Below are 20798 nucleotides of genomic sequence, written 5' to 3'. Positions count from 1 at the left end.
TTAAGCACTTGGCTGCTAACTGAAAGGTTGACAGTTAGAGTCCAGCAGCCGCTCCATGGAGGAAGATGTGGCAATCTGCCTTGAAAAGATTCCAGCCTTCGAAACCCTATGGGTTACTTCTCCTGTGTCCTATTGGGTCGCACTGAGTTGGAATGGACCCAGGGCAACAGGTTTAGTATTCCTGCGGCTTCATCTTCCATTAATAAATCTTATAGTCTTTTTTTTTTTTTTGTCTCTAAAAGACTTACGTATATTTACCCTATGGACTATACATCTTATTTATTTTACAAACTTTATTTAACATATTCTACATGTCAGGCACATTCCCTAGTACTTAGCTCTGAATTTAATAAGACATTGTCTTTGCTCTTGGAGGAATTGACTGGTGGCGAGAGAGATGTGGAAATGATGACTCCAGAGTGGAGTCGGTGCCATGACAGAATTATGCAATAAGAAACAAGAAGGGCATGCGGGTGGCAGCACTTGGGGCAGGAGGGAGGACTCAAGGAAGGCTCTGTCGAAGACATGCTGCTGAGTCAAGTCTCTAATGTGGGGGAAGAGTTTGCTGTTTGGGTTGTGATGTGGAAACACTTTCTTGGATTTTATCTTCTTCTCCATGACTCCCAGTACAAGAAGAACTCCTATGGCGTGCACCCCTACTACATGGCACTGGAGGGGGATGGCAGTGCCCACGGAGTGCTTCTGCTCAACAGCAATGCCATGGGTAAGACTGGGCACCCTCCCTGTGGACCCAGAAACAGCCGAGATCACCTTGTTGGGAAGTAGGGCCAAGGGAAATGGAGCAATCCAACTGATCTTCCATTCATTCATTCATCATTCCATGTGTATCAAGATTAGCTCTAGGCCAAGTATTCAATTGGCTTCTGTAAAGATCTTAGACAAGAAAACCCTATGGTGCTCAGTTGTATTCTGTCAACATGGCATTGCCATGAGTCAGAGTTGACTTGACAGCAATGGGTTTGGTTTGTTTTTTTGGTGTAGTTCAGCTATTAGGGGCAACATGTTGACTAAACATGGCACCTGCTCTTGTGTGACTGTGACCCTGTAGCTCTTTTCACAGAGTGATATCTGATGTTGAAAGCATGTATGTTGGGGGTATCTTCAACATCTCTGATTCTGCTGGGTGAGGACTTTCTAGAGGGTGAACATTAAAGGACCAGAGAGAAAGCCATGCGGCACATGTTCGGATGGGCTCCTGATCTGGGTGGCTGGACTCCAACGATGTTCTCACCTTTTACCTTTCCTTACAGATGTGATGCTCCAGCCCACCCCTGCCCTGACATACCGCACCACAGGAGGGATTTTGGACTTTTATGTGGTTTTGGGGCCAACCCCTGAACTCGTCACTCAGCAGTACACCGAGGTTGGCAGCCATTCTATCCGTTGAGAAATCACCAAATCGTTACCAGGCATTATCACATTCTTGAGATTGTGTTAGGCCCGTGATGTCCCCACTGTGTTATTGCTGTCTTTCCTGAAAGACAGATTTGAGCTGAGAGACGTGACGGCATGTTAAGAGCCCCTCCATGTTGTTGTTGTCGTTGGGTGCTGTCGCGGTGGTTCTGACCCACAGAGCCCTTATGGATCACATGGAAACCTTGCCCGGTCCGGCACCCTCCTCACGATCACTGCTGTGTGTGAGCTCACTGTTGCCATGCTACATCAACCCATATAGTTGAGGGGCTTCCTCTTTTTCACCCTCTAGAGAGATATATCTGTTTCTTAGCTGTTTGGTAAAAAGCATTCCTAGGAATCTCTATTCAGTGATAACCACCGCACTGGTTTCCTGACGGGAGTCAAGACTATGGGGCACTTTGACGGAAAAGTCACCGTCCTTCTGAAACCCCACGGCTGTTCTGCTTTGATTCCACTTTACTTTCCTTGAATGAAGACTTGTGTCAACAGCACTCAGTAGACAATGTCCAGGTGCTTCACATATAAGGCCACAGACCTTTCTTCCCTAGAGAGTTTACATAGATCCATTTCTCTCTTTTCTGTTCTAGCTGATTGGCCGGCCAGTGATGACTCCATACTGGGCCTTGGGATTCCAGCTGAGTCGCTATGGATACCATAACGATACTGAGATCTCTGATTTGTACGATGCGATGGTGGCAGCCCAGATCCCTTATGTATGAAATCCCACTCTGCCCGTGGTGTAATTAGCTTTGGGGATTTGTGGCCAATTATGTGTTGAAAATATGTTCATAGGAATTATGGATGTGACTGTATTTCAATATAAGAAGAAAAGGTAGCAATGGCCTAGGGGGACATCTGCTGCCTCTTAAATGTATCTCTGGTCCCCTTGTAGCACAAGGGCTCAAAGGAAGCCTTGCCCAAAGCCTTCAGCCGGTCGTGGCTGGAACAGTATTACTGCTCCTGATCTTATGAGGAGTGTCCTGCAGGGGCCATGGTAGGGCTTCACCTACGGCTCTAGGACTTCTGAATGGGTGTCAGAGTCCCTGGGTAATGCAAATGGTTGAGTGCTTGGCTACTAACCAGGATGTTGGTAGTTTGAATCCACCCAGAGACTTTGTGGAAGAAAGTCTTGCTGATCTGTTTCCAGAAGGTCAGAGCACTGCAAACCCCGTGGAGCAGTTCTACTCTGAGACACCTGGGGTCACCATGAGTCAGGAGTGACTCAATGGCAACTGGTAAGTGGGGATGTAAGAGATTATCCTATGACCATTCTTGGAGATGGTGCCTGTGAGGGAACAATGTGAACGAAAGCAGCGAAAGCCAAGCCACACTTTCTCTGAAACACACATATAAACACGCAACCCAATAAAACCAACTGCCATCAAGTCAATTCTGAGTCACAGTGCCCCTAGAGGACAGAGTGGAACTGCCCCAGAGGGTTTCCAAGGCTGTCAATCTTTACAGAAGCAGACTGCTTCATCTAACTCCCACGGACTGGCTGGCAGGTTCAAACCACTGACCTTTTGGTTAGCAGCCAGTGCTTTAACCCTGTGTATGACCGTGATATGTATGTGTATCACAGCAGAGTCCGCAGACGGTGGGCTTGTGCTCCTCTAATTGCCAGTTCCTCAGCACTCACTCCTGTTCCCTGCTCTCCAGTCTTCTCCTAAGGTCTTAGAATTAGCACTTGGAAGATGAGGATGCGATGGGGTGCTATGATGCCTCATGCAAGACAATTTGACACAAACATCTAGGCTTCTGTTTCTCCATACTGCTATCCTACTAAGAACTGTTTTTAGTTACTTCTATGATATGCTCTTATTAAACTGAAATTGAAGAAAAGATAGGAAAGTAAAAGAAAGAAAAAGAAAAAAACCTAAAAATCTGCCCTACCAAAGCAATCAATATTAATAATATGTCAGTTCATTGTTTTCTCGGCTGTGGTTTAAACAGGAGTGTCCCCCCCACCAAGTGTGACCTAGAGGCTTAATGCAATAGTGGTGATCATCCCCTCCAGGCACCATCTGTTTTCTCACCTGGATATTAACCTCTCTAGGCATCATTCAAAGAAGGTCTGGTGGTGTAGTGGTTAAAGCATTTGGCTGCTAACCAAAAGGTCGGGGGTTGGAACCCACCCGCTGCTCCATGGAAGAAAGATGAGGCAGTCTGCTTCCGTAAAGATTGACAGCCTTAGAAACTCTATGGGACAGTTCTCCTATGTCCTCTAGGGGCACTGTGAGTCAGAATTGGCTGGTCAGCAGTGGGCTTGGTTTGGGTTTTGCTTCCATGAAGATTGGCAGCCTTGGAGACCCCATAGGGTAATTCAGCTCTGTCCTCTAGGGGTGCTGTGAGCCCACTCAGTGGCAGTGGATTTGGGTTTGTTTTAGGCATCATAGACTGAGATAGTCTCGTGCGTGAAAACCGTGATTGGTACTGTGTATAGAGAGAAGGGGAGACATGGTTCTTACCTCAAGAACAGTCCAGTCTTGGGAGGATGGCAGAAATATATCCATTTCAGGAAGCAGTAACGTAGTGTAGTCATAAATGCAAATAAATTTGGTCAGGTCTACTGTGGGAAAGAGACCCAGACGTACAACGCTCCCAGTTTCTCGGATACCTCTGCTTTCTGCCCTTGAATGACTCAACAAGCACTGTGTCTGAAGGCTCCAGGGGTTTGAGACTTGATGAGTGGGGAAGACAGGAGCTGAGGGAAGGAAAGGGGTGAGAATTCCAGGTGGGGAAAGAGAAGGAGAAGAGCTGAGGTCCGTGCCGGAATCAGGAGAAGTGAAGAGTCTCATGTGGGCTCACGAGGAAAGAACTCAGGGTAGCTGGGGCCGACAGAGGAGTCCTGGTGGCCTGGGTGGGGACGCAGGGTCCTAATGCCGAGCTTGCTCCTCCCTGCAGGACGTGCAGCACGTGGACATGGACTACATGGAGCGCAAGCTGGACTTCACCCTCAACCCCAGCTTCAGAGACCTAGCGCACCTGGTTAACCGCATGAAGAAAAGTGGCATGCGATTCATCCCCATTCTGGTGGGTGTCTTGACAGACTTTCTGCTTTCTGTTTCCACACACCCAGTTCCAAAACAATAGCTCTGGGGAAAGCAGGGTGAAGGATACACATGACTCCCTGCACTTCTTTGCAACTTTTTGGGAATCTACAATTATTTAAAAATTAAAAAAAATTAAAAACCAAACAAAGGACAAAAGAACAAACCAAAAACTGGCTTTTGGAAGGTGATACTTTGTGATGTTTATTTTTCATAAATGCCTGCTCCTGGCGTATACTTTATTATTCCCATCCTCTTGGTAGAGTTAGAAGTAGGCTAAGACACTGGCTATGGGGAAGTGTGTCTCCCTGTTCAGTCCTCGGAGCTCTGGTGGCATAGTGCCTAAGGCACTTGACTGCTAACCGGAAGGCTGGTGGTTCAAACCTACCAGCCACTTCTCAGAAGGAAGGTTGGGCAATGTACTTCCGTAGTGATACTGCCTTGGAAACCCAAGGTGGGGTTGCTATGAGTCGGATCTGACTCCATGGCAGTGGTTGCATTTTTGCATTGTGTTCAGTCCTCAGAGGGAATAGCTCAGGGACCCCTGATCAAACTCACAAACGACCAGTTAAATCCAGAATGCCAACCCCTCCTTGAGTTTCCACGGTGGTAATTCTGTGGAAGTAGACTGTCCAAGCTTCTTTCTGAGGAGTGGCTGGTGGGTTTGAACCTCCAGCTTTCTGGTTAGCAGTCAAGTGCCTTAGGCATTATGCCACCAGAACTCCCCCAGAATACCAATTTAGGGTTCTATATTGGAAGCCATCCACCTCCATAAATAGAACTGGTCACCTGCAGATGGTCCTGCCTTCCAGCTTCTAGGAAGTAAAGTGTAATTTGCTGCCCTATTCATTCATTCCTTCACTCAGATATTGAGCCCTGGCCATTGGACAACCCCTGCCCTAATGACATATACACTTACATAGAGAGCCAGCCTTTCAGTTACCAGCTGAGGACTTAGCCACTGTGACACTGGGCTCCTGCAGTCTCTCTCTCTCTCTCTCTCTCTCTCTCTCTCTCACACACACACGTAAGCCCTATAAGAAAAAAAATCCATGATCTTATCAACTAACTTATATGTGTATGTATGTGTGCATATATATAGATATATGAGCATAATATATATATATATAATTATATACTGATTAGTTGATAAGGTGATAGACTTCCTCTTACAGGACTTACATTCTAGTGGGGCAAGAGAGCCAACAAATAGACATAAGGGTGGGTGACTTTGATGGGCTAACAGATGTGACCACTGGCTGTGAACAGGACACTAGGATGGAGAACAGTGGAACAGGAGGGAGGTGTGGGGGACGGGAGAAAGTACTTGAGGTAGACAAGTTGGTCACAGAATAGACGAACTGTTTGTGTCCTTAAGGAACATTGGTATTATACTGTGGAAACTCAATGAATTGGCTTTTTTAGAAATAGATTACTACACATTGTAAAATCGCTCTGTTGTGTCATATTTCATTTCTACAGTATTTAAAAATGTCCTTCCTTCTGTGGGTGGGTATCTTCTATAGGCTAGGAAGACATCTTCATTTATTGACAAAGTTTCTTACTCCCTGTGAAAGATGATCCTTCATAAGGGGGTGATGTCATATTTGGGTACCTGGGACACCCTCCCTTTGGTGCAGTGCTTAAGCGCTCGGTAGCAGTTCGAACCCACCGGCGGCTCTGGGGGAGGAAGATGAGGCAGTCTGCTTCTGTAAGACAACAGCCTTGTGAACACTGTGGGACACTTGTGTTGCGTTGCTGTGAGTCGGAATCAACTTAACGGCAACAGGGGCAGTAACAAGCCAAGCAGACATGAGGAGAACTCTCCGTGGTCTTAGGTGTTGAGCCTTATCGGTTGGAATTTTGGAGAGGACGTTCCCTGGAGATGTGTTTCTCACTTCTTCTGTTTTTAATCCCTTCCCCGCAGGACCCCGCCATTTCTGGCAACGAGACCGGGTACCTCCCCTTCACCAGGGGGCAGGCAAGCGATGTGTTCATCAAATGGCCGGACAGCAATGACATTGTCTGGGGGAAGGTGAGCTGAGGAGAAGGTGCATGTAATTAATCAGCCTCACACATCTTGAGTCGAAGGTGCTTTCAATAAATCCTGGAAAAATACAATGGGCAAGTAATGGATTATGAGAGTAGGAAGCTGTCTGACGCTGATGTGCTCAGCACCATACTCACACCGAGGTTACAGGTCTAACCCTCAGCACGCTTTGCTTTGTTGTCTGGAAACATTCGGGTCTATCCCACCCCACCGTGTTCCAGCTGGGCATTTCCCAGATACAAGGAACCTTTTGAGAATCACCCTGAACTCCGTGTCTCCCACTCACCCACACTGAAAACTCCTTCTCCTCTTTGACCCATGGGGCTTCATCAACCTCCAGCCCTAAATCAAGCTCCCTGAGTGGTACGAGCTTGCAGTCAGCTGCTAACCTAAGGGCTGGTGTTCGGTCCTACCCGGCAGCACCATAGAAGCAAGGCCTGTCAATCGATTCCCATAAAGATTGCAGGCAAGAACTCTGTGAGGGACATTTGTACTCAGACACACATGAGGTCTCCACGAGTTGGATTTGACCTGGCAACTAACAACACGCACATGTCTAAATCCACTCTAGGTCTTGCAGCTTGTCCCTCGCCTCCTCTCCTTTAGCTCCTCCCATGACCTCAGTCCTCACCTATTACAGCAACACCTCGGGGGCTCCCTAATACCAGAGAAGAGGAGCCAGACTCTTCTCATGACATATCTCACTGCTTCCTATCGCTTGGGGCACACACTCAGCTCATGGTGCTTTGAACGTTATCTTCTCAGCTCTGCCAACACTATCTGCTCCTCAGGAACCAACTTAAATGTTGTCCTATGCAGCTGTTAGTGGCTACTTCAGCATTTCCTGTTTCTCCTTGTCTGTATCACAATCCTCAAAAGGTACAACACACAGCCAAGCACTGAGCTACTATCTACAAAGTCAGAAAACAGCACCATTTTCCACTTAAATTTCCACAGATCAGGCCCCAGAACAGTGCCCTGCACACAGTAAGCACTGAAGGAGTGTTCACCGTATGCCCCAATTAGTACATGTGTAGGGTTCATGTCCTTCCAGCTACAGAGGAAATGGTTACTTTACCATGGATTTTATAAGGCTCTTTAGATTGGACCCCCAAAAGTCCACAATATTGGTTCCAAGTGTTGAGGCTAAGCTTTACGAGCTGGGACTGGAACTCAGTCTTCCTTCTTTGGAGTCCTCCTTCCCAGTCATTGTTTGTGGAGGGAACATTGTGTCAGGGTCTATAATGATCTGACAGGGATTGTTTGGGGGCTATGACAAAGCCAATCACTACGTTCAGAAGGGAGGCTTCGGAAACTGTGGCCTGCATCTTGAGCTCCCAGTGCGGTCACCGCGAGGTCTCATCGCTGCCTGTCCAATCTGAAGCCCGAGATCCGTGGGCATTTTTCCGGAGCTGCAGAGTGTCAGGGTCCAATGCGGAACCTCTCACTGTTGTGGGCACCACTCTTCTAAAGGTTTTGATGTTTCTTCTTCTGCTCTAGGCTTGGCCGGATCTGCCCAACGTTAATGTGGATGGGTCTCTTGACCACGAGACTCAGGTGAAGGTACAGTTGTCAACAATGTCCCAAACATCTGGATCCTTGTGTGTTGTAGCTTTAATCTGAGTGTGCTTGTGAATTGGTAGATTCTTGGCAGAAAACCAAAAAACAGAAATCCATGGCCATTGAGTCTATTATGACTCTTAGTGACCTTTTAGGAAAGAATAGAACTGCCCTATAGGGTTCCAAGGCTGTCAGTCTTTAAGGGAGCAGATTGCCTCATCTTTCTCCCATGGAGCGGTGATGGTTTTGAACTGCCAACCTTCTGGTTAGGAGCCCAATGCTTTAACCAGAACTCCTTTCTTGGCAGAGAGAGGTGGTCAAATAGAAAACTCAACCAACAACTGTAATGGAAATGAGTAGCAGGAAGTCACAAGTGAAGCCCTCCATGAGTGCCTTTAGGGGGCAGTGCTTGGTTTGACACTGAAGTTGCTTGAGAACCAGTGAACCAAAGTCTAGAATATTTTCAGTGAAGAGGTGTCCATTATGAACAGACTGGGCTTGAATGAACTGTCTGCATGGAGCAAGAAATGCAAGCCCTTCATAGGAGCACTGCCCTTGGTCTAAGCATTGCTGGCACTCGCCGGAGCCAGGGTACCTGTCTGGCATCTCCTGAGTTCTGCAGCACCATCTTTGATGTTCAGTTTAGGCTCTGCCTCATGATTGAGTGCCCAGCCATAAAACACATCCCGTAGCTGCTCCAGGAAAATGAGAGTGTGGTTGGCCTTGTCTGGCCTCTCTGTGTCCCAGTGGACTGGGAGGTGGCAGCAGATCTGAGTGAGGTCAGACACCATGCGTCTGGCCTTGGCCCGGCTGCCCTTGCTGCCCTGGACCGTGAGCATTTGTTGTGTCCCAGCTGTACAGGGCCCATGTGGCGTTTCCCGACTTCTTACGCAATAGTACAGCTGCGTGGTGGAAGAGAGAGATTCAAGAGCTCTACGAAAACCCTCGGGAGCCAGAGAGGAGCCTCAAGTTTGATGGCCTGCTGCTCGTAAGTGCACCTTTGGTTGTTTTTCTCTGGACTTGGTCCTGGCCAGGAATGTGGAGCAGTCCCGAGACTAGAAGAGCTGGGGCTAGAGGTAAGGAGACGTGAGGGAGGGTGCTGTTATGGAAGGAAGGCATGGGGAGATGACTGCCCACTGTCCTTGGACATTGGGGAGGGTGCCGTTATGGAAGGAAGGCATGGGGAGAGGACTGCCACCTGCTGGGCCCCATCGTCCTTGGACGTTGGAGCACATGGAGGAGGTGCTGCCAGGATAAGGAGGAGGGGGAATGCTTCTCCCCCCACCCCCCCAGTGCCTCCCACAGGTTACACCCACCCAGAAGCTGGTGGGGAGGGAGCTCACTGCACAGGTCAGACTTGGGGCAGACCAGGAGGAAGCCGAGGGATGTCTTACATTCCTACCTTCCCAGTACAGAGGTGCTGGGGAACTCATGTGACCTGTTGCCTTAGAAACACCATCCAGGTGTGCTGCCCTCATGCATGGGCTCAAGAGCAGGACTTCCTGAGAACCTCTGGGATGCCCATTCCATACTCTCTTAAACCCACCCTACTGCTGTCATGGAGATGACACTCAAAGTGACCCTACAGGATAGAGTGAAACAGCCACAGAGGGTTCCCTAGGCTGCCATCTCAACGGATCAGAGCCCTAGTGCTGCAGTGGCTAAAGCACTTGACTGCTAACTAAAAACGGTGGCACTTTGAACCCACCAGCCACTCTGTGAGAGGAGAAACAAGGCAGTAGGCTTCCATAAAGATGACAGCCTTGGAAGCCCTCTGGGGCAGTTCCACTCTGTCTTCTAGGGGTGCTGTGAGTTGGAATTGAATCCATGGCAGTGGGTTTGGTTTGGGCTTTGCTTCCATAGAGACTTACAGCCTTGGAGACCTAATGGGGGCAGTTTGACTCTGTCCTACAGGGTCCCTAGGAGTCAGAATCCACTGACCAGCCACGGAGGGAATCTTTAATGAAGCCGACTGCCACATCTTTCTCCTGCAGAGCAGCTGCTGGGTTGGAATGGCCAACCTTTCAGTTGGTGACTGAGTGCTTAACCGCTGCGCCACCAGGGCTTCTGGATTCTCCCACTGGTGTCTTTCTAGAAGTGGGAACATGTCAGTGTCCCAATTTCCCTCCCCTCTGTCCAGTGGCCTGAATCTTGAGCGTGGTCTAGGTCAGCTCTCTGCAGAGCCACTTGGATGGGGGCCAGGCTGCAGGAAGCTCTCAACTCATCTAGTGACAAAGCTGTGAGGCCACGGCCAGCCCTGAGGCCTGCTGGTTACACACACACCCCACCAGGAAAGCTAGGCACAGAGCAGACACAAGAAAGGACACAACTAGCCCGGAGAGGAAAATCGGACAGGGAGGAGACGGGGCAGCTGTGAGGACTAAGAGAGGCCGATACCGCTGGGCTCTGTGCCAGCAGAGGGAAAGCTGTGAGGGGTAACTAGGAGTGTAAATACTGCCCTAGATGTGTTCACCTGCCCTTAGTATATGCGGTTTAAAATGGTCTCATATACCAACTCCAACTTCTTTACTGATAGGTGGGCAGGGAACATTCACCCCAGGGGTCCTTACTCTGTGTTTATGCAGTAAGTCCTCTCAAGCATGGTCTCATTTCCAGATTTGTTTTGGAGTTACCAACAGCTTTCCAGGAAGGTGTCTACTACAGAAAGTGAGGCAAGCCCTCCTTGAACTTGCTCTACACTGGTGTCAGATTTACAAAAACCAAACCCACTGACATTGAGTCAATTCTGACTCATAGCAACCCCCATTGGGTTTCCAAGGCTGTAAATCTTTATGGAAGTAGATTACCTCATCTTCTTCTTGTGAAGCAGCTGGTGGGTTTGAACGACCGACCTTCTGATTGGCAGCTAAACCCTTACCCACTACACGACCAGAGCTCCACACTTAGTTCAAGCTATTGGGCTAAGAAGGGCAGGGGGAGATCCTGTTGGCCATTGGCTGCAGATACCAGTGGAGAACCCATGCCTAGAAGGCCAAGGTGGCTTCTCGGTGGGGAGGTGAATCGTGAAGGATTTCCTTAGGCTCTGGGTGGGCCCCGTCTCAATATTTTTGCCAGTAGGAAGTAGTCCGCCAAACCTCAAAAACGCTAAGTCAGCTGACACTGGTTGACGTGGAACCCACTGCAACGCCTGAGACCCCGTGTGGGTTACCGCAGACTTTGCTCAGGGGGTTGCAGTGGCCTTTCTTCAGCGGGGCATCTAGCTGGACACAAACCTCCAACCTTTGGCTAGCGGCCGAGCATGTGAATTGTTTGTACCACAAGGCGCTGACACCCTTGAAGCCCACACGTTTGCTTAGAGCCCCTCTGGGTCTGTGCCTGGGGTTAAGGAGAGTACATGTGGCTGGTGTGAGGCTTCCAGACAACCCAGCCGCCTCCCTGAACGTCTTCTGCAGCGAAGGCCATATGGCCCTGATTCGTGGACTCCTCTTTGCTAACTCACTTTAGGATATGAACGAACCATCGAACTTCGTGAACGGATCTGTCAGCGGCTGCCGGGACAACACTCTGAATAACCCTCCCTACATGCCATGTATGTACAGTGGTTATTACATCAAGTTGTTCTCGGTCCCAAACCCTGACAGCCAAGTGAAGGCCAGTGTTGCAGACAGAACACAGTCACAGGCAAAAACGGCAACAAAACAAAACAATAGAATAATCGTAAGTGGGAAGAGGTGCAAGCCCGGAAATAAGGAGAGGGATGCTGAGGACGGAACCGAGAAAGCTTGACGCATCTGGTTCCCTTGGTGACCAACAACCCCCTTCTCTCTCTCTCTCTCTCCCTCTCCCTCCCTTTCTGTTTCTTGATTAGACAATGAAACCTAGTCCCTGCCTCTCTCTGCCCATGTTCAAAGACCCTCTATGAAGGACTCCCTGAATGGACTGTGGTGCGAATAGGTAGAGAGGCCCAGAGGATGCTGGGATGGAAGAGGTCTCAGGAAGTGAGCCCTCTCCCCTTACAGAGGCCCAGGATGGAGGGGCCCACCTCCCCAAAGTGCTGCACTGCTCATTTGAGGGACAGGATTTAGAAACCAAGTCTCTTGATGTCTAGGTCACTGCTATGCTGCCCACTGTCCAGCAACCCACTCGTTCATTTTCTCTTTCCTCTCTTAATTCAAATAGAGATGGGGGGACATTAACAGAGTTGGGTGAAACAAGAGCTAGTCCCTTGAGAACACTGCCATCTAGTGGGAGAGACAGACACGGCAACAAGAGAGGGTATTGGGTGCTACTTGGGCCGGGATGCCCTTGGTTGATGTGGAGTGGATTCCGACTCAGGGCGATCCCGTGTGTCTCAGAGGAGAACTGCTCCATGGGGTTTTCAAGGTTGGGACCTTTTGGAAACACATCACCAGGCCTTTCTTCCAAGGCGCCTCTGAGAGGATTAGAACCACCAACCTTTCTGCCAGGACTCCAGTGCTTAACGGTTCTCACCACCCAGGGAGCCATTAAGCTCCCATAGCTCCACGCCCTGTCCTCACCCCTCGTCAGTAATAATGTCACCAAATGTGGGTTGTGTGGACTACACACCCTTACCTTGGACCTGGTACTAGTGAAAGAATTGCTGGTGGAAATGGGGAGACATCAAATGACGGGCACGTCTCATGAATTCACATTTCCACAGTCTCTGTGGAAAGAATGAAAATTTCCCCTCAGATCTGGAGTCCCGGGACAGGGGCCTGAGCAGCGAGACCCTGTGCATGGAGAGTGGGCAGGTGCTGGCGGACGGCTCCCCGGCGCGGCACTACGACGTGCACAGCCTGTACGGCTGGGCGCAGACCAGGCGCACCCAAGAGTGAGTGTGCCCTTCCTCCACGAGACTCTGCGTGCACAGGGCTGCCCCTGGAGGGGGAGCAGGTCTCCCCAACCTCAGCTCCGCTCCTTGCTCTCCCAGTCATCCTGGACTCTTACCCCCCTTCTCCGTTTCCTCAGTTAAAGGGGGTGGGAAACCCTCTGACAAGGCTGCGAGGCAGGACACTTGCAAGTGGGTGGGACGACGCTGGACGGAGGGATTGCCCTCTCCTGGGTCCCACGTGGACCATAACCACAACCACTGCGTGGAGTCATTCAGACCCACAGCGCCCCTAGAGGACAGAGTGGAACTGCCCACAGGGTCTGCAAGGCTGTCAATCTTACAGAAGCAAAGCCCAAACCACACCCATTGCCGTGGAGTCGATTCTGACCCACAGCGCCCCTAGAGGACAGAGTGGAACTGCCCACAGGGTCTCCAAGGCTGTCAATCTTCACAGAAGCAGAGCCCAAACCACACCCACTGCCGTGGAGTCCATTCTGACCCACAGCGCCCCTAGAGGACAAGGTGGCACTGCCCCAAAGGGTCTCCAAGGCTGTCAATCTTAATGGAACCAACCGCCTCACCTTTCTCCTGGGCATGGCTGGTGGGTTCTTACTGCCTTTCAGTTAACAGCCATGTGCTTAACAAGTGGGCCACCTGGGCTCCTGACGTCCACGTAGACAACTGGCTAATTCAGTGTTGGTAACAGAAGGCAGTGCTGCTCTGGGGGCTGATGTCACGCAGCTGCCCTCTGGAAGTCACCAGGGCTCTTAGCATCCCGTGCAGATGGTGGGTCCTCCCAGAGAGAAGCTCCCGGTGCAGAAAGAGCTCCTGTCGCCTTTGCTCAGGCTGCAGCTGCTGCCTGTGTGATGTCCTTAAAGCCCCTTCAATCTCCTCTTTGTCCCTGTCCCCAGGGCTGTGCAGGAGGTGACGGGGCAGCGAGGCATTGTCATCACCCGCTCCACCTTCCCCTCCTCTGGCCGCTGGGGAGGACACTGGCTGGGCCACAACGCAGCTTCATGGGACCAGCTGAGGAAGTCTGTCATCGGTGAGGGGGCTTGTTCCTGGGATGGGTGGGTGGGTGGGGGCTGGAGTGTGGGGTGAAATCAACAAGGTGTGGGTGTTGGTGTACACACATCTTCAGACATTTTCACCAGAAGGTGCCCAGGACTTTCTAACGGGCTACGGAAGAGGCAGGTGAAACTTTCCCCTCCCCAAGTCTTACTTGGTCCAACCCTGTGGTGTCTTCTTATTGCAGGCATGATGGAATTCAGCCTCTTTGGAATGTCTTATGTAAGTGGTCCTGGCCCTTATGCCTACACAGCCAGGTCCCAGGGCCTGCAGCCCGCACACACCCCACTTCATGCCTGATGTTGTGCTTTGCAGACAGGAGCAGACATCTGTGGGTTCTCCGGGAATGCGAACTATGAGCTGTGTCTCCGCTGGATGCAGCTGGGGGCCTTCTATCCCTTCTCCAGGAACCACAACACCATGGGGACCCGGGTGAGGCAGCCGCGCACACCCTCCAATCGTGTCCTGTCCTTAATGCACTGTCCATGTGAGAGCAGTTTGGGGTTTACAGGAAAATCACGTACAGAGAATTCCCAAATAACATGCCCTCCCACATACACTTCCCCTGTTATTAAAATCTTACCTCTTGGGGGTGCAGTGGAGAAGGCACTTGACCACTAACCAGAAGGTCGTCCGTTCAAACTCACCAGCCGCTCCGAGGAAGAAAGAGTAGACAGTCTACTTCCGTGAAGATTTACAGCCTTGAAAACCCAGTGGTGATTGCTAGGAGTCATAAGTGATTGGAGAGCCTTGAGTTTGGTTTTTACATTTGCTACAGCGGATACATTTGATACAAGGGCTACAGTTGTTACAATTGATCAGCCAATACTGATACATCGCTGTTCACCAAAGCACACAGTTGGCATTAGGATGCACTTTTGTGGGTTTGACAAATGCGTCATGTCCTGAATCCACTGTCATATCACGAAGGATAGTTCCACCACCCCACAGATGTCACACTCACTACCCAAGAAGGAATTAATATAACCTGACTGCCCATTTTGTGGAAATCCCAAAGAACTCTGAACCCTGAACCCCACAGTTACCAACACCTCTTAACAATCCACCTTTCTCATCTCCTGGGAGAACAGGGCCAGTGAGAGAGAGATTTGTACGGCTCCCAACGGGCTGGCAGAGGAGAAGCCCCTGTCCTTTAAAAAATACTTAGTTTGTATTTTGCTCAAACCCACCAAGAGGTGTCTGTGCTGCCTGGAGTCCTGCCTCCACACACACAAGGGTTCGAAGTTAGACTCGTGCAGTGACATAGGAATTGGCGATTGGAGGCGAGCACACCCTCCAGTTTCTAAATGGCTGGCTGGGAGGGAAGGAAGGAGTCAGGTTGGCCAACGTGTGAGGTGGGTCTGCTGAGCCTTCTCTGACACGACTGGGGGCAGTGAATGGGTCCTCTCCCCTCTCCTTCAGAGGCAAGACCCTGTGTCCTGGGATGCCTACTTTGAGGACATTTCCAGGAGGGTCCTGCAGACCCGATACACCCTGCTGCCATACCTCTACACCCTGATGCACAAGGCCCACACCGAGGGCAGCACTGTCGTGCGGCCCCTTCTCCACGAGTGAGTCATGCCTCTTCCCGTGCAGAAGGCCTGGGTGTGTGCGGTAAGCACCCCACACTGCAGGCGTGCCAGCAGAGGTGAGTGCTTCTTATGTACCCTTTAAGGTTTCCAAACGACAGCGTGACCTGGGACATCGACCGTCAGTTCATGCTGGGCCCTGCCATCCTGATCAGCCCCGTGCTGGAAAGTGTGAGTTCCCAGTGGCTGTCAGAAACCTTCCAATCTCATCACCCAAAGCACAGAGGAGAACCATAAGGACCGCCCCCTCGTCGGGCTTCCTGTTGCCCTTGGCTGTGGCATCGACTCTGACTCCTGGAGTCTGACTCAGCAGAGCTGAGTTCCATAGCATTTTCTTGGCTATAATCTTTACAAAAGCATAATCCCTGGTCTTTCTGCCACTGGGTGGGTTGGAACTACCACCTTTTAAGTTAGCAGTGCGTTGCAAATGATAAGGACATATCCAGCTCCTTCCTGGCAGGCAAACCATGTCTACTGTCTGGGGACTCTGAGAGAGACCTCCTCCCTCCCCAAGATCTTCCTTAGTGAAATCACATGACCCTTTGATCTAACATTTTAGAATTTTATCACCTTGCATCCTTATAAAATTTGATTTTTGTATAAGTCCATCTTTCTGCGTGTTTTAAGAAGATTTTCCTAAGACTTTTACAATAAAACCTCTCAAACTCTTGACATCAGTAATACAATTCCCATTTTGGTCTTAATTCTACTGAACATGTCTGGGAAATGAAGATTAACGTGTTTCCTTCACAGCACATCCCTAACAGTGTGTGGATTTTGTGTTCCAGGGTGCCCGGCAGATCTCTGCGTACTTCCCCAGAGCCCGCTGGTATGACTACCACACGGTAAGAGCTCACCTGTGGGTTTGTGCAGAGCCAGACTGCTCCTTGAAGGCTAAAGAGGTGGCCAGATTGTGCTCCTGATTTCTGGCCCAGATTCTCTAGGGCAACACTGTCCAACGCTTCTGGCCACGGCAGGGTTTGTCTAAATGAAAGTTCACATATGAGTTTACAAATAGAGAACATCTGAGGACCTGTCTCAAACCTTGGCCCTCGTCACTCCCCTCCCCTATGTTCTTGGAGCACCTTCAGAAGGAAGGACGTCTTGGCCCTTCGTTGAATACAGAGAACGTTTGGGTTCCCAGAGCTGCTGGCAGGGCTGAGAATGAGACTTTCCCACGGCTGGCAGCATTCTGGTAACTAGTCAACGTGCCTCCTGGAAAGGAAGGAGGTGGAGTGAAACACGTGCTCACGCTCACATCTTTTACTTTTCTGTCTCCTCTCCTTGTCCACCTTCTCCCTCCCAGGAATCTGGTGAGGAATCTGCAGGGGTGTGGAAGACCCTGGCTGCCCCCCTTGACCACATCAACCTTCATGTCCGAGGAGGCTACATCCTACCCTGGCAAGAGCCTGCAATAAACACTCACTACAGGTAAGGGCAACCAATTGCTGCCCAGTCATTTCTGAATCATGGCAAGTCTCTGGGTGTAAGCAGTTAACACACCTGGCTGCCAATTAAAAGGTTGGAGTTCAAGTCCACACAGAGGTAGTTTGGGGGAAAGCCTGGTGATTTACATCCAAAAATTCAGCCACTGAAAATCCTATGGAGATAGTTACACTCACACACCTGAGATCACCATGGGTTCAATCAACTCAATGGCAAGTGTCCCTGGTACAGGTGAGGAGAAGAGGCAGACTTATAGTGGCAGCCCCACTTTTGCCAGGGCTGTGTGGATACATAAACCAAATTGTTGAGTGGGTCCATAGCTTTTTTCTGGAAGCCTTCTGAATGGGACCTGAAGTCTGTCCTGGAGAGATCTTTATCTATAGGGCTGGGCCAAAAATCTGTGGCAGAAATTGTTCTGAGAACAGCATCATGTATCTTTTTTCACACTGTTGGTAAAAACAGTGACACTCTTTCTGAGGTTCTTCCAGCACTCGTCTGTCAGCTTGCAATGCTGCGGTGGCTTCCATGTTGGTGTTGCTGTGAGGCTGGAGGTTGTGCCACTAGGATTTCAAATACCAATAGGGTTACCCAGGGTGGACAGGTTTCAGTGGAGCTTCCAGACTAGGACAGACTTGGAGGAAGGACATGGTGGTCTTTTTCCAAACAAAATAGGTCACTAAAAACCTCATGAATAGCAGCAGATAATTGTCTGAGACGGTGCTGGAAGATGAGCCCCTCAGGTGGGAAGGCACTTAGAAAACAACTAGGGAAGAGAGCTTCCACAAAGTAGAGTCAAATTTAATGACAATTTTAACAATGGAGTAAAGCATTCAGGACCTTAATGATGTGGATGCAGTAAAGCTTTCAGGACCTTTATTTGCTGCTGATGGGGCACAACTCAAAATGCGAAGGAACAGTTGCAAACATCTATTAATACTTGGAATCTGGAATGTATGAATATGAATCTTGGAAAACTGGAAGTTGTCAGAAATGAAATGGAATCCATAAATCCTAGGTATTAGTGAGCTGAAATGGACTGGCGTTCAGTCAGACAACCAGAATTAGATGGTGCCTGTCTACTAATGCCAACCACTCAGAAAGAGATCAAAACTGGGGATCCTGGATAGAGTGGGAGGAAAAATGTGGAAAAAATTCAAAAACCCAAAAAATGACCAGAATTACTGATCAGATGGAGTCTGGTGGAACCCCCAAGACTATGGCCCTGGGTTACCCTTTGGGCCTAGAATTGAACTTACTCCCATGAATTGGCTCTCAGCCCAACAGTAGAAAGACCTACATGCAGAACACCTAACCAAAGGTGATACACCTACCTACTCCAGGGAGATACACCCCTCAGAACAATTGGTCCATGGAGCACCAGAGGGACAGCATTCATTCACCCAGAGGGAAAGCTGGACAGACAGGAATGCATAGTTAAGAAGGGCACAGGGAGGAGGTAGTCACAGGGACTTGAGGTGAGGAGAGTTTGTCCTGGTCAGGGATGGTAATTGGGGCATGAAATCAAATGTACATGAGCTGTTGAATGTAAAACAAATTTTGCTCTGTAAATTTAAACTCAAATCACAATAAATTTTTTAAAAATCAGACAATCAAATGGCCTACCATGCTGGAAATTGACAAATAGAAGAGAAATGGTATCACATTCACCATCAAAAAAAAAAATTTCAAGATCTAGCCTTAAGTACAATATTGTCAGTGATAGGATAGTGTCCATACACCTACAAGGAAGACAAGTTAATACAGCTATTACTCAAACTTACACACCAACCACTAATGCCAAAGATGAAGAAATTGAAGATTTTTATGAACTTCTGCAGTCTGAAATGGACCAAACATCAATCTAGATGCACTGATAATTACTAGTGACTGGAATGTGAAAGCTGGAAACAAAGAAGAAGCATAAGTAGTTGGAAAATATAGCCTTGGTCATAGAAATGATGCCAGAGATCCCATGATAGAGTTTTCAAGACCAACAACTTCTTCGTTTTAAATACCCTTTCCAACAATGTAAACAGTGACTATACATATGGACCCATCAGATGGGATACATAGGAAGAAAATCGACTCCATCTGTGGAAAGAGACAAAGGAGGAGCTCAATACCATCAGTCAGAACAAGGCCAGGGGGCCACTGTGGAACAGACCACCAACTGTTCATGTGCAAGTTCAAGTTGAAATGGAAGAAAATTAAAACAAGCCCATGTGAGTCAAAATACAACCTTGAGTATATCCTACCTGAATTTAGAGATCATCTCAAGAACAGATTTGACACATTGAACACTAATGATCAAAGATCAGAAGTATTGTAGGATGACAAAAAGGATATTACACATGAAGAAAGCAAAAGACCATTAAAAAGACAGGAAGGAAAGAAAAGACCAAAATGGATGTCAGAAGAGACTCTGAAACTTGCTCTTAAGCATAGAATAGCTAAAGTGAAAAGAAGAAATTATGACATAAAAGAGGTGAACAGAAGATTCAAAGGGCAGCTTGAGAAGATAAAATTAAGTATTCTAATGAAATGCACAAAGACCTGGAGTTAGAAAATCAAAAGGGAAGAACATGCTTGGCATTTCTCAAGCTGAAAGAACTGAAGAAAAATTCAAGCCTCGAGTTGCAACATTGAAGGATTCTATGGGCAAAATATTGAATGATGCAGGAAGTATCTAAAGAAGATGGAAGGAATACACAGAGTCACTGTATCAAAAATAACTGGTTGGCATTCAACCATTTCAGGAAGTAGCATATGATCAAGAAACAACGATATTGAAGGAAGAAGTTCAAGTTGCATTGAAGACGTTGGCAAACACAAGACTCCAGGAATTGACAGAATACCAAATGAAATGTTTTACCAAACAGATGCAGAACTGGAAGGTGCTCACTCAACCATGCCAAGAAACTTAATAGATAGCTACCTGGCCAATTGATTGGAAGAGATCTATGTTGGTGCTCCTTCCAAAGAAAGGTGATCCAACAGAATGTGGAACTCATCAAACCATGGTATGAATCCCAGCCCACTGCCATCGAATCGATTCCGACTCATGGACTCTGCAGGTCAACGTAGAACCGCCCCACAGGATTTCCAAGGCTGTTAATCTTGATGGAAGCAGACTGCCTCATCTTTCCCTGCAGAGCGACCACTGGGTTCAAACTGCTGGCCTTTGTGTTTAGCAGCCCAATGCCTTAACCACTGCACCACCAGAACTCCTTAATGCCACTGATACCACACACCCGTAAAATTTTGCTGAGGATAATTCAAAAATGGTTGATAGGGATGCCAAATATTCAAGCCAGATTCAGAGGAGGATGTAGAACTAGTCATATTATACTGATGTCAGATGGATCTTGGCTGAAAGTAAAGAATACCAGAAAGATGTTCACCTGTGTTTTACTGACTATGCAAAGGCATTCGACATGTGAATCAGAACACATCACGGATAACATCGTGAAGAATGGAAATTCCAGAACACTTGATTGTACTCAGGAGAAATCTGTAGACAGACCAAGAGACAGTCGTTTGAACACAACAAGGGGATACGGCGTGGCTTAAAATCAGGAAAGGTGTATGTCAGGGTTGTATCTTCTTACCATATTTATTCAATCTATGTGCTGAGCAAATGATATGAGAAGCTGGACTATCTGAAGAAGAACGTGGCATCAGGATTAGAGGAAGACTCATTAACAACCTGTGATATGCAGATGACAGGCCTAGCTTGCTGAAGGTGAAGAGGACTTGAAGTGCTGAGTCGGTGAAGAGCAAAGACT

At 48.7% G+C, this 20798-nt stretch overlaps 1 protein-coding gene across 1 annotated transcript in view; it reads left to right on the top strand.

Annotated features, from left to right (window-relative positions):
- The window catches only part of LOC103207213, a 207685-nt gene that overhangs the window by 169017 nt on the left and 17870 nt on the right, over positions 1-20798 (top strand). The window contains exons 48-63 of the mRNA XM_042782527.1: positions 628-724; positions 1272-1384; positions 2025-2150; positions 4342-4470; positions 6415-6522; positions 8038-8100; positions 8951-9085; positions 11563-11647; positions 12772-12910; positions 13822-13955; positions 14166-14200; positions 14294-14410; positions 15401-15549; positions 15654-15738; positions 16356-16412; positions 16874-16998. Of these exons, the coding sequence (XP_042638461.1) occupies positions 628-724; positions 1272-1384; positions 2025-2150; positions 4342-4470; positions 6415-6522; positions 8038-8100; positions 8951-9085; positions 11563-11647; positions 12772-12910; positions 13822-13955; positions 14166-14200; positions 14294-14410; positions 15401-15549; positions 15654-15738; positions 16356-16412; positions 16874-16998 (1697 nt within the window). The remainder of the gene's footprint in view (positions 1-627; positions 725-1271; positions 1385-2024; positions 2151-4341; positions 4471-6414; positions 6523-8037; positions 8101-8950; positions 9086-11562; positions 11648-12771; positions 12911-13821; positions 13956-14165; positions 14201-14293; positions 14411-15400; positions 15550-15653; positions 15739-16355; positions 16413-16873; positions 16999-20798) is intronic.

Source organism: Orycteropus afer, unplaced genomic scaffold (genome assembly GCF_000298275.1).
Source record: "Orycteropus afer afer isolate SDZICR_OR568_19922 unplaced genomic scaffold, OryAfe1.0 scaffold00358, whole genome shotgun sequence".
NCBI classification, from domain to species: Eukaryota; Metazoa; Chordata; class Mammalia; order Tubulidentata; family Orycteropodidae; genus Orycteropus; species Orycteropus afer.
This window is presented reverse-complemented; position numbering and strand designations above follow the sequence as displayed.